Here is a 15,792-nt window from a genome sequence, read left to right on the forward strand (position 1 = left end):
CTGCACCGAAGTTCTGCTATCACTTTTAAGGGCATGCTTCTAATAACCTAAAGATCTTTCACGATTCCACCATATCCCAATAGTACCTTCCGGGAACCAAGCCTTTACTACATAGACCTTTTGGGGACATTCTGCATCCAAACTTAAAACAGGTCCTAAAGATGTAAAAATATCCTTAGTGAATCTAGGACATTAATATGTTTAGGAAGCTCTATAGATGATTTTGATGATTGTCAAGATTCGTAACTACTTCATTGCACAAGTGTACCCATAAAATGTAGTGAAATATAAATGAAAAACTCAATTGATTTGGGACTCATAATCATCTATAAATAAATATATTCAATAAAGTATATATAAAAATATATAACATATATAATGTATATAATATATAATATATCTACAAATATAATAAGTCATCTTTTAAGAAGTTCTTTTTTCCTTAATGGTGCATTGTATTTGGTGTAAGCATTGTTGCTGACTCTGCTTTTTATCTATAGTAATTCCTCTTTGATCAAATGAAAGTATAAGGGTAACTTCAAGAAACTATCACTTTTTATTGGCATATTTTCATACCAGTGATAGCCATGTCTTTTAAGACTGGGACAGAACTCTATTTTAAGCACTTCACCAGTATTACTGTTTAAGACCATAAGGCAGCATTACTATAGTGCTATAGAGTTTGGATCTGAAATCTCCTGCAAAGGTCCATGTTTTAAAAAGTCTTCGTCTACAGTCCATGGTGTTATTGAGACATGGGGCCCAGTGAAAGGAAATTATGTTACTGAGATATGCTTTGAATGGGATATTAGGATCCTGTTCCCTTCTCTATCTGTTTGCTTCCTGGCTACCATGAGTTGACCAGGCCTCCTCTTCTGCCGTATGTTCCTGCCATGATGGACTTTGCCACCATAGGCCCAAAGCAACAGGGCCAAGCAGCCATGGACTGAAACCTTTGAAACCATGATTCAAGCCAAATACAGTGGCTCACACCTGTAATCCAGGTGGCTTGGGAGGATGGCAAGCTCAGAGTCAGCCTCAGAAACTCAGCAAGGCCCTAAGCAACTTAGTGAGACTCTTTCTCTAAATAAAATATACAGAAGGGCTGAGGATGTGGCTTAGTGGTTTAGCACCCCTGGATTCAATCCCCAGTACCAAAAAAGAAAGAGAGAGAGAGAGAAAGAAAAGAAAAGAAGGAAACCATGATCCAAAATAATCTTTCCTCCTTTATGTTTACTATGTCAGCTACTTTATCACAGTAATGGGAAGCTAACCCAAAAAGGAATGTTTAATTTGTTAGATTCATCACTGGTTTTCTGATTTGTTCTGTTTTCCTAGTCTTGCAAATTAACTCAATTGTGGGTCATAGGAAAATTTTAGGTAATCATATGTAGTTGACCTTAGAGATCCCTTATAGTTTACACTCCCCAGAATTATTATAATTTCAACTTGGCTGTTATACTATTTTATATTTACCTTTAATAGGAACTTAGTATATAAATGAATGAATAAAGACAGCAATATGACATTTGAAACATGTATTATTTATTTAGTTTATAAATATTATTGGAGACAACCATAACATAGTGATTATAAGGTGGGGCATTGGAGCTCTTCTGACTGCTAGGGTTCAAATCTCGGCTCTGCTTATTAACAGAATGACCCAGGAAAATTACTTATCCTCTCTGCACTTAGATTCCTTGTTCATGAAATGACATTAATAATAGTACCTACAAAAGAAATTGGTTAACAAAGTTAAAACATTTAGAATAGGGTTATTGTATGTATTCTCAATAAACAATCTTTAATTATTTGGCTAACAATACAGTTGCCTTATTTAAAAAAAAAATCTTAGATGAAAAAAGGTCTATCCAACTAATAGTTGGTAAAATAGGGTTTATAGTCTTGGCATGTCTGTCCTCAAAGCCCTTGTCTTTCTAGGGATGCTCTACTGCCTCTAAGAACACAGCTATTGGGATTTAGAAGTAGTAGCAATGTGACCAAAGTGCCTTATTATCTTGCCTTATGGTCTACAAAGAATTTTCACTGGAGTGCACTGATTTCATAATTCAGCAGCTCCATGGAGAATAGTAGGGCATTGTTCCCATATAACAGATGAAAAACAGTTTCAGAAGTTTTCCAGTGTTCCAAGCTGTTTTCCTCTGTACTAGGCAAGAGTTCATTCTGATAATTCTCCTTACATCTCTGGAGAAGCTCTTTTTTCCTTAATGGTATATTATATGTGGCTGTAAGCATCATTGCCAACATTGCTTTTTGTTCCAGTGTCGTCCCTCCATGACCAAAACAGCATACTTCTTGCCTTAATCTCATATATTAATTCATTTGTCTACCATCTCCTCACTCCCTGCTCCACATATGCACCGACACAGGTATACTGAGGTATTTAGGGGTGCTGCAAAGTATACCTGGATTGCTGATTGCCAGCTGGTTTCCTGTTTATCACTTGTTCCTGCTCACCTGGGCATGCACAAGACTGGGAGTCAGCACTGAAGCTACTGTTCTCTCATAGGAGACTTTGTAAAAGGCTCTTTGTACCTAGAGGCTTTTTAAAAATTCTTGTTTCTTTTCTGATTTTTTTTTTTTTTTTTTAACATAGGATTGGATTGGATGATTTTTAGGGTAACTTCCAGCTTCAAACTTTTTTTTTTTTTTCTGATAATGTCATTATTTTGGCTATGTTATATTCTTTCTGGGTAATAAGGAAGACCATAGCTCTATTTCATAGATGTGGGCAAGTATAGCAAAAGAATTTAAAGTATCTAAGGTTTTTCAGAGAATTTAGCTGAGCTAAAAGTAATTATAGAGTATTCTGGTTCCCATTCAGTTTTCCATTAGTTAGATCAATATGATACTTAGAATAATCCAAACCCACAGTGGTTTTGGAACAACTTCTTAACATAGAACTTCCAATTATATTTTTCACTAATATAGATTTTTTAAAGTTGCCATGTTTGAAATAGAGCTAAAAGAGGCATTCAATTATTGCTTTTAATTCCTTTCTTTCTGTTGGCTCTTATCAGTCACATTTATTGTATTATGCTTTTTCTTTGTAGTGAAAGGGCTATCATTAGACAATTTTTCTTTTCTTTATGTTTCAAGGCATAATATATGAGAAATATTAAACATGCAACTCAGTACCCAGAAGATAACATACAGAATCATATCTGTATCAGTCACAGATAAAACCAGCATAATCTAAGATTAGAAGGAAACCCTATAAGTAGTAGTCTAGGAAGGATTCCAAAAAACCTATCTAAACTATTAGTCAAAAACTTGGAGACCAGGCTGACAGGCAGCACCAGTCAGGTACAAGTTCCATTGTCTCTGGTGTGTGTCTGGGGATGTGGAGGGGTGAGGAGGGTAAGTGAATATGTGAAATCAAGGGAAGAAACAGCAGGCTGGTAAAAACAGGAAAACATTTCAGAAAGTGGGGCTCAAGAGCAGTCAGATAAAGGAATCAGGAAAGCCCTTGAACATAATGAGGAAAGGAAAGGACTCAAGACAACAGAGCTGAAATAGAAGTAATAGGACACAACGTGGATAAGTGGGTGTATAAACGTGGGGGTGTTTATACAGATGGACTCATGAACACTCCGGGGCATTATTTCATGTGGTTTTCACGGTAAGCCTGTTAAGTGGACGTAGAACAATTCTTGATTGTTTGTATTGACGTAAGAAAACAGGAATTGGGGAATCCTTTTTCTCCAATGTCACCTAGCTCTAAGTAGCATTGTTAATCTGTTACCCAATTCAGTTACTTCTTTTTATCTCAATTTCTCATTTAAAAGATTTGAATAATAATTGTTTCAACCTCACAGAGTGAGAATTAGTGCTTATAAAATAGTTGGCACAGTGCTGGTCTCATGGTAAATACCAATAAATGCTGGATGTTGCTGTTATTTCTATTATGAGAGCTACAATTTGAACAACTTGAAATTCAGCATATTTCTTTCCCAGTATCCTGTATTTCATCCTTTATAATGTAAAGTGGACTTGTTACTCATGTGTATTTCTAAACATGTATATTTCCAAAATGATTTTAACCCATGTAAAATCTGTCTTAAACAAAAATTGCCAAATATTGGGAGATTTCACATCTTTTCCTTTACTTTTTGACCATAAATCACATTTTGCCTTTTTTGCAGTTAATCTACTTTCATATTTGTCTACTGGTTATTGAAGAAAGTAAGATAATTACTCATAAAATAGCCGTGGCTTCTAGAACTATATGAGGGTCCTTACAGTATTTCATGCATGTTATATGTTTTCTTTCACACTGTTGCCAATAGTGAGGAAACTCTTTTCATAATTTTAGTTTTGTAAATATGCCTTCAGTAGATGTGCAATGACCACTTCTAATATACTGTTTATTTTTCAGTCATCTTTGTGTAGTTAGCTTTCTTGTTCAGAAAATTTGATTTTTTTAAAAATTGTCTGCCACTGCATGGTATATTTTTAACTGTTTGGCTGTTGTGCAGAATTTTGATTCTTCTCTTAGACACCATTATGGTATATTCTTGGCACTTCTTGCGTTTATCACTCTTTGATTTCCTCATGAGTAGAGAGATCATTATAAGGTCTTAAACAAGTTTGTTCTGTGTTAATATACCAGGTGATCATTCTTCTTATTCAAACTGATATAGGTTGAATACTCAGACCATCAAACAGAAAGTCTTCTTTTTTTTGGTGGGGGGAATACCAGGGATTGAACTCACGGTCACTCAAACTCTGAGCCACATTCCCCAGCCCTATTTTGTATTTTATATAGAGACAGGGTCTCACTGAGTTGCTTAGCATCTCGCCATTGCTGAGGCTGGCTTTGAACTCACTCTCCTTCTGCCTCAACCTTTCTGGGTTTAAGGGAAACATGACTTAAGAGTCATATTCAGGTTCAGATTATTGGGTCAGCTCTTCATAGCCATGTGACCTTTGAGCGTATTACTTAACTTTTTTGCTATCAGCTTCATCATATAAAGAGGATTAATGAACTATCTTATAGAGTTGTCTTGAAAGTTTTCTTTATTTCCCTGATATATAAAGATATAAAAGTTGTTCATATTAATGGGGTTTCATGTGATATTTTGATACATTTGTACGTTGTGTAATGTTTAAATCAGGTTAAACCTGTCTCCTCAAACATTTATCATTTTTTTTAACAGTAAAAACATTCAGAATACTGTTGTTGAAATAACACCCTACTGTGCAGTAGCATACCACAACTGTTACTCCAACTGACTGTAACTATCCATTCTTATGCCCTACTCTCCTCAGCATCTGGTAACTACCAGTCTACACTCAACTTCTTTGAGATCTACTATTTAATATTCCACATATGAGAGACATCATTCGGCATTTGTCTTTCTGTGCCTGGCTTATTTCACTTCACGTAATCTAGTAGTATCCATGTTGTCCAAAATGACAAGATTTTATTTTTAATGGCTGAATAGTATTCCATGGTGCATATGTACCACAATTTCTTTATCCATTCATCAGTTGATGAACACTTATATTATTTTCATTTCTTGTCTAGTATGACTGGTGTTTCAGTGAACATGAGAGTACAGAAGTCTTTTCAATGTACCAATTTCATTTCGTTTGTGGATTTAGATTGCCAAATCATATGTTAGCTCTATTTTTAATTTTTTGAGGAATCTCCATAATGTTTTCCATAATGGCTGTACTAATTTCCATTCCAGCCATCAGTGTGCAAGGGTTTCCTTTTATCCACATCCTCACCAGCACTTGTTATCTTTAGTCTTTTTGATAATATACAGTATTACTAGAGTAAGGTAAATGGCTCATTGTGATTTTGATTTGCATTTGTCTGATGATTAGTGATGTTAATTAAGCATATTTTCATATACCAGTTGGTCATTTTGAGAAAAGGCTGTTAAGATCTGTGGCACAAGATGAAGGGAAGAATAGAAGTTCACTGGATTAGACAAAGGGGAATGAAGGGAAGGGAGAAGGGATGGGAATAGGAAAGACAGTAGAATGAATTAGACATAATTTTTCTGTGTTCATATATGAATACACAACCAGTGAAACTATATCATGTACAACCACGAGAATGGGAAGTTATACTCCATGTATGTATTCTATGTCAAAATACACTCTACAGTCATGTATATATAAAAAGAACAAATTTTTAAAAGTGGGAAAAAAAGATCTGTGGCCCATTTTTTTAATTACTTTTTTTTAGAGTTACTCTATATTCTGAATATCAGCCTTAGTTTACAAATATTTTCTCCTGTTCTGATAGTTTACTCTTGATTCTGATGATTATTTCCTTTACTGTGCTTTTCAGCTGAATATAATCCCATTTGTCTATTTTTTGTTTTCTATGATTTGGGTGTCTGATCCAAAAGCTCTTTGTCCATTTCAGTGTTCTGAAGTGTTTACTCTATTTCTTCTAGTAGTCTTATAGCTTCAGGTCTTACCTATAAGTCTTTAATCCATTTTGAGTTGGACATTGGTACTCATGAGAGCTAAGGATCTGATTTTTAATTAAAAGAATTTCTAACACATAGGGATTGATCAAAAATGTTACTCCTTCCTAAGGAATAGGCTTTAGTGAATAAAGTGGCTTATTTAGAAGTAGTGAACAATATATGTCCTACCCAAGTTCAATACATTACTCATTATCTTTGAAACCAATATACTTTGAAAAAGCTATAAAGGGTACTAGAAATGGTGGTATTATTTTACTTGGAATTCAGTGTGTGGAAATGTATTCATGAACTTTGCTAGGTTGATATAGGCAGTTGAGTTTGTTGCCAAATGAATTTTAGGAGTTTGTTATTCATTTTATCCAAGTTAAAGGTTCTGAAACAGTCTCTAGCCACTAGTTCAAGTTGAAAGCATCTCAGTCAAGTTGTTAAACTGAGAAGACATAACAGATATTTGGTTAGCTCTTGTGAGAGTTGCTTGCTGAATGCTCTTTCCCCAGGAATTTGTACACTTTTTTCAGTACTTAAAGTAGGATTAAGTAGTACCCCATGACTGCCAGATTTCCAGTACACATGAGTACAAGATCCAAATGTTATATAATTTATGCTTCAATTTTTTACTTCCTGTGTGGAATCATGTGATATCTTCTAAGATGTGGTCTTATAACCAGTTGGTCATTTTGTGGAATTCTGTGTATGTATTAGTTCTGTCTCATATAGTTCTTTCTAGTGTCTACTATCCCTAAACTGTTTAAAACCATCAAGAATACTATATTAGAGCTGGGCGCGGTGGCACATGCCTGTAATCCCAGCGGCTTGGGAGGCTGAGAAAGGAGGATCACAAGTTCAAAGCTTCAGCAAGGATGAGGAGCTGAGCAACTCACTCGTTGAGACCCTGTCTCTAAATAAAATACAAAATAGGGCTGCGGATGTGGCTCGGTGGTCAAGTGCCCCTGAGGTCAATCCCTGGTACCAAAAAAAAAAAAGAATACTGAATTAGGATTAATATAATATTATTCTTTTTAGGTGCTGTTTACTTTTCTTAGTAGAATACTATTTTCTGTCAAAGGAAGTCTTCTGCTTTATTTTTATTGGTTACTTTTCCCTACTTTCTGTATAATTGAAGAAAACAAATGGGAGGATGATATCCATACAGTTATGTCCACTCTCAGTTGATCTGGCTGTGATATAAGTAGAAACAGGAAAAATATTATGGTTGTGCCTTTAATACATCATATTATTAATTGCTGAGTACACTGCATAAATACCTTCTCTTCCAGATCACTAAGAAAATCTCTTGAGTATTTCTCCTTCTTACTTTGGTAACCTCAATTTCCTGCAGATGTTTCTGTTAAGGTCTAGAAATGTCTAAATTTTCATTTTAATTAAATAGAAAGGGGAATTAAATGATGAATCGAAATTTAAGGAACTGGGATGAAGAGGAAAATTTACTGTTTATTATGTTTTTTTGGCCTGAGGTACTAAGACTAAGACTCTCCAGCAGTTTTATACAATAGCACACAGTCCTTGTCTTTACTAAACAAGGAAAATTTTTTTAATTCAAAATACCACTTACAAGCCAGATGTACTAACCTCACTCCTAGTGTATCTATATCCTGAAACCTTCAGGAGAAAATGGCTTAAAAATTGTTTTCATGTCTAGATTTGAGTAAAATCACTTGTCATACATGAGTTGCAAAATGCAGACCTTCGTTCTGAAGCTGCCTGTTTCTCATTTGGATCTGACATATTAAAAAGCATATAATTAATGGTTGACATTAGTAATTAACATTAACTTTATGGTGTTTAATATGCCATCATTCATCCATCAAATAACCAGAAATGCATTATGTCTTGTCATAAAGGTTTTAATTATATAAAACGGTCCTTCAGTTTTCATATGATATGAATGAAAAAAAGCAAAAAAATGTATTTAATTAATATTTCTGTAAGCATTTCTTGGTTGTTAACTATATTTTTATTTCTTTTTAGGAGTATTCATCAACAATTGTGCCAGGAACTTCAAAGGGAGAATGTGGACCTAATTGTGCAGTCTTTATTATCGGCTAAAGAGCGCCACCTTGCTGCAATTGCTGGTGCACTGTGGAAACATTTCTTTTCATTTTTGAAGAGTCAGAGAATGGCACAGATTGTGCCTCCCTCACAACTTGCAGATGCAGCTGCAGGTCAGCATTAATTGTTAATTCGTTAATTACTTTCTCTTTTTGCAGACTCTTTGTCAGTATTTCCCTCTATTTTCTTGGTAACAAACTTGCTTTATAACAGTGTAATAAATATTTTGACAGCCAGAAAGATGAAATGAATTATATATTTTTAAATTAGGACCCACTGGCTTATTTATTATTAAAAAATTAAATTAATTATATTTGCTAAAAATAAGTAATTTTGAATCTTAAAAAACAATGTACACAAACTTTGCTTGTACATGTAATATTTGGAAAGTAAAGTGTCATTTGATTATATCTAATTTGAGTAACTTATTTTCAAATTGTGTGAGCAGACATCTACCTATAAGACTAATTTGTGTAAAGAGTAAAGAATACAGAATGAATACCACTTCAACACCAAGAAGATAAGAATGACATTAAATATATAGAATATTATCATTCTGACTTTTACTGCCTCTATTTTAGGTTGTAATTTATACTTGATTTGATTATTGGTCTAAGCATAGTCCTTAGGATTTAGAGAAGTCTGATTCATACGGAATTATAGGCAAAATTTTGCAAATATTTGCATATATCCAGTTGTCTTAAAATAAGAGATCATTATCCTTCTCAAATATGTATTTCGCCCAAACTATATTAAAAATTAATGGAATAGACAAATCAGTGTAGTTGTTACATGTATTAAAGGTAACTATATAGGTATTTTATGTATTTAAATATAGTATTTTCTAAAGCCTAAGATGTAAGCCAACATTTATGTTACCCTGGTATGGATGAAGAAACTGAGTTAAAAGCAACTACATGAAAGACTGAATGTTATAAATTTGAAAGATCTGGAATTCTGGTAGCATTTTCATAATTAAGATTTTACAATTATAGATTAAAGAATTATGACAGGGCAGTGGTTTCCAACTACTGTAATATCAGTGAAAATATATATTGGTATTCAATCAGTTTAATCACAACAATGTGTACATTGTTTTTTAAGATTAATAGCTGATATAACTTAGCTTTCTTACATTTGTCATGCTAGCTGCCACTTAGTCAACAAAAATGGATTTCATTAATTAAGTCAGTGCTATCTTAGGTTCTGAAAATAAATAGTATGTAAATACAAAGAAAAATGTGTGGGTTTGGTTTTGGTTTTAAATAAACACTAACCATTTAGGAGAAAATCATTCCTTCATTTAAAAAGCACTATATATACCCACTTTTATAAGCATTGGGAACTTATCAAGGGGGGGTCAGGGAGAACAAGACTATCTCATAAAGGTTATATTCTTAGTGGGAAATTGAGCTAAAGAGAATGAATTTCTTAAATGTGTAATTTGTTAGATTGTGATAAATCCTGTGAAAAGAAACAGAAATACAGGAGGGAATGGGTAAGGCCAGAGGCAGGTTGTGATTTTATTTTATTTTATTTGTGAGTGAGTGAGTGGTACTGGGGGTTGAACCCAGGGGCATTTATCCACTTAGCCACATCCCACCCCTTTTAGTTTTTGATTTTGAGACAGGATCTTGCTAAGTTACTCAGTGCTTTGCTAAGTTCCTGAGGCTGTCTTTGAACTTGCAGTCCTCCTGCCTCAGCCTTCTGAGCCATTGGGATTACAGGTATGAGCCACTGCTCCCAGCTTATAATTTTAAATAGACTTTTCAGTAAGTCCTGAGTAACATTTGAGCAAAGACCTGAAGGAAGTGAAAGATCATGCTCTGTAGAAGTCCAGAGCTGAGAGAAAAACTATAGGGAAGCAATAAAGGTTCATATGGAGTATGAAAGGGGTGAGAGAACACAATGATATGAGCAAGCTGGTTGCATTTTGTCTCATTAAATGACTATAGTGACTTTTGCTCTTACTTTGAGATTAGAAGCTGTTGGTAAGTTCTGAGCAGACAAACAGTGTGATCCTTCAAGCTAGCAAGTTGACCCTGGACAAAGGGAGCAAGGGGAGAAGTTGGGAGGCCAGTTAAGGCACTATTGCAATAACCCAGAAATGATCAGCTTGGACTAAGGTGTTAGCAGTAGAGTTGGTGAGAAATGGTCAGATTTCTCATCTGAAGGTAGAGAAAATATTTTGAATTTGCTAAGTGGGTCAAGCAAGGTAACCAAACAGTTAATAAAAGAAGTTAAAGGTAACTATAGCCACTTGCTGAGATGAGAAAGATTATGGCAGAAACAGATATTTTGAGAGAAAATTAAGATTTTTAAAAAAATTTTGGATACAATGTTTTAAATATCCATTAAAATCTAAATAGACATTTAAAATGGAATCTTAGATAATAAGCCTAGGGTTTAGGGAAGAAGTTTAAGATGAAAGTTTAAATTTGGAAACTGTCCCATTTATAGACAGTCTTTTAAGCCATGATGTTGGAGGAGATCACCAGTAGTCTAAGTATGGGTGAAAGTTTGAAGCCTGAGCCATAGCATATTTCTACACTGAAATTAAGATAAGGAGAAATAGGAAGGGAGAACAAAAAGGAGTGCATGTAAAAAGAAAAAAAAAAAGCATAGTGTTTGGAAACTGGGAGGGGGAAATGATCAACAGCATCTCAGATGCTGCTGATGAATCAAGCAAGATGAGCCCTGAAATTGGTCATTGGATTTTACAAGAAGGAAGACATTTGTGACCTTGAAGAGCAATTTGTGTGTAGTGGATACTAAATAGATTAAAGATGAATTAAGAGAAAATGTAAAAAGAATAACAAACTACAAATATAGATAAAATTTTTAAATATCACCATTTAAGAAAAATGGGAATGAATTAGAGGGAGCAGTAGAGTCAAAGAGAGGGTTTGTTTTTGTTTTTTAAGTAAGGTGGAAGAAATTTCAGTGTATTTAATACTTACAAGAATGTTCCATAGTAAATGAAAATCGGATGGTGCAAAAATATCACTTTTGTTTTGGTGTCAAGAGAAGAAGGGACCCCACAGAGGAACTTGGCCTTAGTTCATTTATAGTAGAAGAGGAGAAGGGATAGTAAATGGGCCCTGATGGAGGCACCAGGGTGAATATGGTAGGAGTTGTGGTAGTACTGGTATAATGTTTCTCATTTCTCTGTGAAGTAGTAAATAAGAGAGGATCTAGAGGGAGGAGTTGCTGGCTGTTAAAGAAAAGAGGAAGGGGAAGATATGTGATAGTTGCCTAGGAGAATAGAAGCCTGAATGGACTAGGGAAATGTTGGACTGCTGGCTGGCGTTGGGCCCCCACATGAAGTCTCTAATCATATTCATCAGCATTATTGTTCTCATTTATGCTGGTGCAGGTACTTGTGAGGAGGAGGCCAAGAAGTGGAATTAAACAGATAACTTTTTTTTCCCCCTAGGCAAGTACAGTGAATCAAAAAAAGTTCAAGGGAGTTGGTGGCATACATAAATGAGTGTAGTAATGGGGAATACCCTAAAGAGGGAAGGGAAGACATGAACACAAGGAAGGTGGGGAAAGAGTTGTGGGTGCAGTAGACTATAGGCCCTGATGTAATCAAAGAATTGTTGGATTTAGGGTCCTAGACTAAAGCAAATTTGGTATCAAAAGGTATAGCACTTGAAAATAAAATTATAGAAAGATTGTGGTTATTGGTAATGCCAAGGTTTCTGTGATCACCATGGGACTGTCTAAAGTAGAATGGAGGAATATTCTTTGGAGGAGAGGAGTGCCAAGAAATGAAGGGCCAAGATACTAGGGGAAAAAACATCAATGGTAAGGTTGTTGTTGGAGAGAATAATAATGAACGACAGTCTACTCGGCTCGGCATGGAAGAGGGGTAAACTAGGAGAGTGCAGGTGACTACAAGAGAGTTAGAAGGAATTAGTGGCTGTTACCATCTGATGATATATATGACATTCAAAGGTAGGAGTTTGGGGAAGGAGAAAGGGACAATGATCTAGAAACAGCAATGTGGATCAAGAATTAAACTCACCTCATCTGTAGGTCAAGTGTTATGAGGGGTATGGGAGAATAAATTACATTTGAAGAAAGCTACATAGACAGCAGTGTTTCATAAATAATTGATTAACAAGCATAAATCAGTGTAGTACAAATTGAGTTGATGGGGTTCCCAGTAAATCACAAAATGAAGTATTATTTGTGTAACATGATTAAATTAAAGAATTTTGGCTCCTAGATCTTTGGGTTCTGAAGAAGGTGGGGTGTGATTGATTATAGTGATTACTATTAAGGAAAATTTTGTGTTCTAAGGTAAGAGTGAACTGCTCACTGTGATAAGTAACAAATAAATTAGCTTAATTATAAAAGAGTAAACGCTAGAAATATTTTTTTATGTATCTTTGATTTGATGGCGACATACAAGCAGAAACCTCCAGCTTGAGTTAAAGAATCCAGTACAGATCCACAATGATAAGAAAGAGATGCTTCTCGATCCTTTCTTGAAGATCTAGATAATGCTATTAGAAATTTCTTTGACAACATGAATTTAGTTCAGTTTTAACTTTTTGCTTGTTCTACATTTCTAGATATGACATTTTATTATTTGGTATTTTTATCACTATTAAATAAATTGGGTGAGGGGAAATTTAAAATTTTTTCTCACCTTAGTTTCTTTCATTTTAAATCTAGATTTTACTTTGTTGGCAGCGGACATGCCAAGTACTGCTCCGTCAGATCTTCAGCCTCAGCCAGTAATATCAATAATTCAACTTTATGGTTGGGATGATATCATCTGCCCCCAAGTTGTAGCAAAATATTTAAGTCATTTACTACAAAATAGGTATGTGTCCTTATTTCAGTCATACTTATTAATGTAATCCCTAATAGATCAGTGCACTGGTAAGGTAAGAATTATCTAAAATGAAAAATTATCTTTTCCACATATATTCTCATTTGGAAGATTTTTTTTGCTTTCAGATACACCAACATTTTACAATAGTCATAGTAGGAAAGCTAGCTTGTGTTTTGTGGGTTGCTTTTTTTTTTCTTTTTGTTAAATGTTAAGCCCTTTCAAAACTCTGTATACCATCCCCATTCTTACGAACAGATTAGAAATCAAATTTAGCCAGGTTTTTGGCTTCATAATAAGGATTACTTTTAAAATTTCTTGGAGATTTTGCTTTTGAATCCCATGTGGGGTAATCTTTGAACCTGTGGAACGGAGGAGCAGGGAAGAGGATAGGGGTGGAACTTGTCAGGAGATACTCATAGACATATGTTTTGTCTGTAATTTTTTTTACCCATTCCTCATATGGTCATGACCTCTTCTCTGCTTAATTATTCCAAAGGCCACTTCGATGTTTTTTTGTTTTGTTTTTTGTTTCTTCTACTTGCTGCTTCTGCTTCCTTCATTATCATCTCACCTATCTAGATATAAGCCCCTTGCTTTTCCCATTTCACCCATATGCTTCCTCAACCTTTCCCTTGGCTTATACCATCAATGGAAAAAGGAAAGTTTAAAATTAGAACATTACACATGACAACACAAATTTATCCAGCATTTCTTTTTGAGTATAGTATTATTATCTGTAGTATTCATTTTCAGCAATGCCTGTCTATGTTAGTGTATTTATCTGAAAGATGAGTAAGACCAAGTGTGTTCATGGGAGATGTTAGATTGCATTTCTTTACTTGCTGTCTATACTCAGGGAATATATTGCCATTTTTGTTCTTGTTGTTTTAATACGCGTCAACTTGCCTTTACAGCACCCTGTGTGAAGCACTTTCTCATTCAGGCTGTGTATCTTTTCAATCCTCAACTATAAGATCATGGATCCGTTGTGTTTTGCAAATGTATATAAAAAATCTCTCTGGACCTGATGATTTGTTTACTGATGCAATTTCTGAGCAGGCAGTTGGTAAGTGAGTCGTGTATACATTTATTTGGTGAGGCATGGAGGGAGTACCTATGGAAAGCTTTTTGCTCTCTAGATTATTACATAATTTTTTAAAAATATCTTTTTTATTTTTTAGTTATAGATGGACATAATAACTTTATTTTGTTTATTTATTTTTATGTGGTGCTGAGGATCAAACCCAGTGCCTCACATATGTGAGGCAAGTAAGCACTCTACCACTGAGCCACAACCCCAGCCCAAGATTATTACATAAATTAATAGAAAATATACAAAGTATGTTTATAATTAAGTGTATATGTAAGCAGAAATTTATTCTTTCCTTTTGCACCCTGCTTCTTTTTCTTGATGTGTGTGTGTGTGTGTGTGTGTACACACACACACACACACACTTTTTTTTTGGACTACATATGACAAATTCCCCTGCTATCACGATAAAAGAACTTGTTTCCTTGGAAGCCAAGAACAAAAACTTGTTCCTCAGGTGACAGGCTAGTTTTTTTTACTCTGAAAAAATTTATCACACAAAAACGTGGAAATTTGAAGTATTACCAGATATCACACTGTGAGTACCCAAAAAGAAAAATATCCAATTGTGAATAATTCTGTCCTATTTTTATTAGATATTTTGCCTTTCTTCTGCTTTATTATTAGTCATTGAGTGACTCTGGTTACTTTTAAAAAAATATTTCATACAGTTCTATTTCTGTAGAACACACCTTTTCCTCAATTGTTTTTTCCAACCATTTGTAGCAGGGCTGCCCTGAAAAAAGGCTTTAAATTTTCTCTGATATCTTACTATATCAGTTGGCTTTACATGAATGACTTTTGGGCTAAGTTGTTCATAAGTGAGAAAAACTTTTACTCTTTAATTTTATGGAAATTTGAATTTTAAAAAAAGCATGTCATAAACAAGGATTTACATCCCCTGCACTCACATATATACATATATTCAGCATATTGAAAACTTTATTTTATTATATATCTTTATATAATAAATATGTGATTTTATTTACAGAAAAAGATTATGTGGAACAGTTGGCTGAATTGACAAGGTTGCTATTTAAACTCTCAGAAGTAAAGGATATTTTCTCAAAGGCACAAGTTGGATATTTATCCATCCCGGAAGACCCCAAAAAAGCAGTTGTTCAATTCCTTGAGGTATTTTTCATTTATTAGTATAATTGTGTTACTAATTGTACTGTACTGATTAGTGTTCTTAAAATTTTTCTATAAATTTAATTTTTTAAAAATTGAATTATATTATCAGTTGCCTGCTATTATAAAATTCTGGAGGAAGAAAATTGAATCTAAAGTATAGTACAAATCACTGGTAG

At 34.3% G+C, this 15,792-nt stretch overlaps 1 protein-coding gene across 1 annotated transcript in view; it reads left to right on the forward strand.

Annotated features, from left to right (window-relative positions):
* Mms22l (MMS22 like, DNA repair protein) overlaps positions 1-15,792 on the forward strand; it is a 118,528-nt gene that overhangs the window by 72,178 nt on the left and 30,558 nt on the right. Inside the window, exons 15-18 of the mRNA XM_027928261.3 lie at positions 8,463-8,656; positions 13,230-13,380; positions 14,307-14,458; positions 15,474-15,616. Of these exons, the coding sequence (XP_027784062.1) occupies positions 8,463-8,656; positions 13,230-13,380; positions 14,307-14,458; positions 15,474-15,616 (640 nt within the window). The remainder of the gene's footprint in view (positions 1-8,462; positions 8,657-13,229; positions 13,381-14,306; positions 14,459-15,473; positions 15,617-15,792) is intronic.

This window comes from Marmota flaviventris, chromosome 6, assembly GCF_047511675.1.
Source record: "Marmota flaviventris isolate mMarFla1 chromosome 6, mMarFla1.hap1, whole genome shotgun sequence".
NCBI classification, from domain to species: Eukaryota; Metazoa; Chordata; class Mammalia; order Rodentia; family Sciuridae; genus Marmota; species Marmota flaviventris.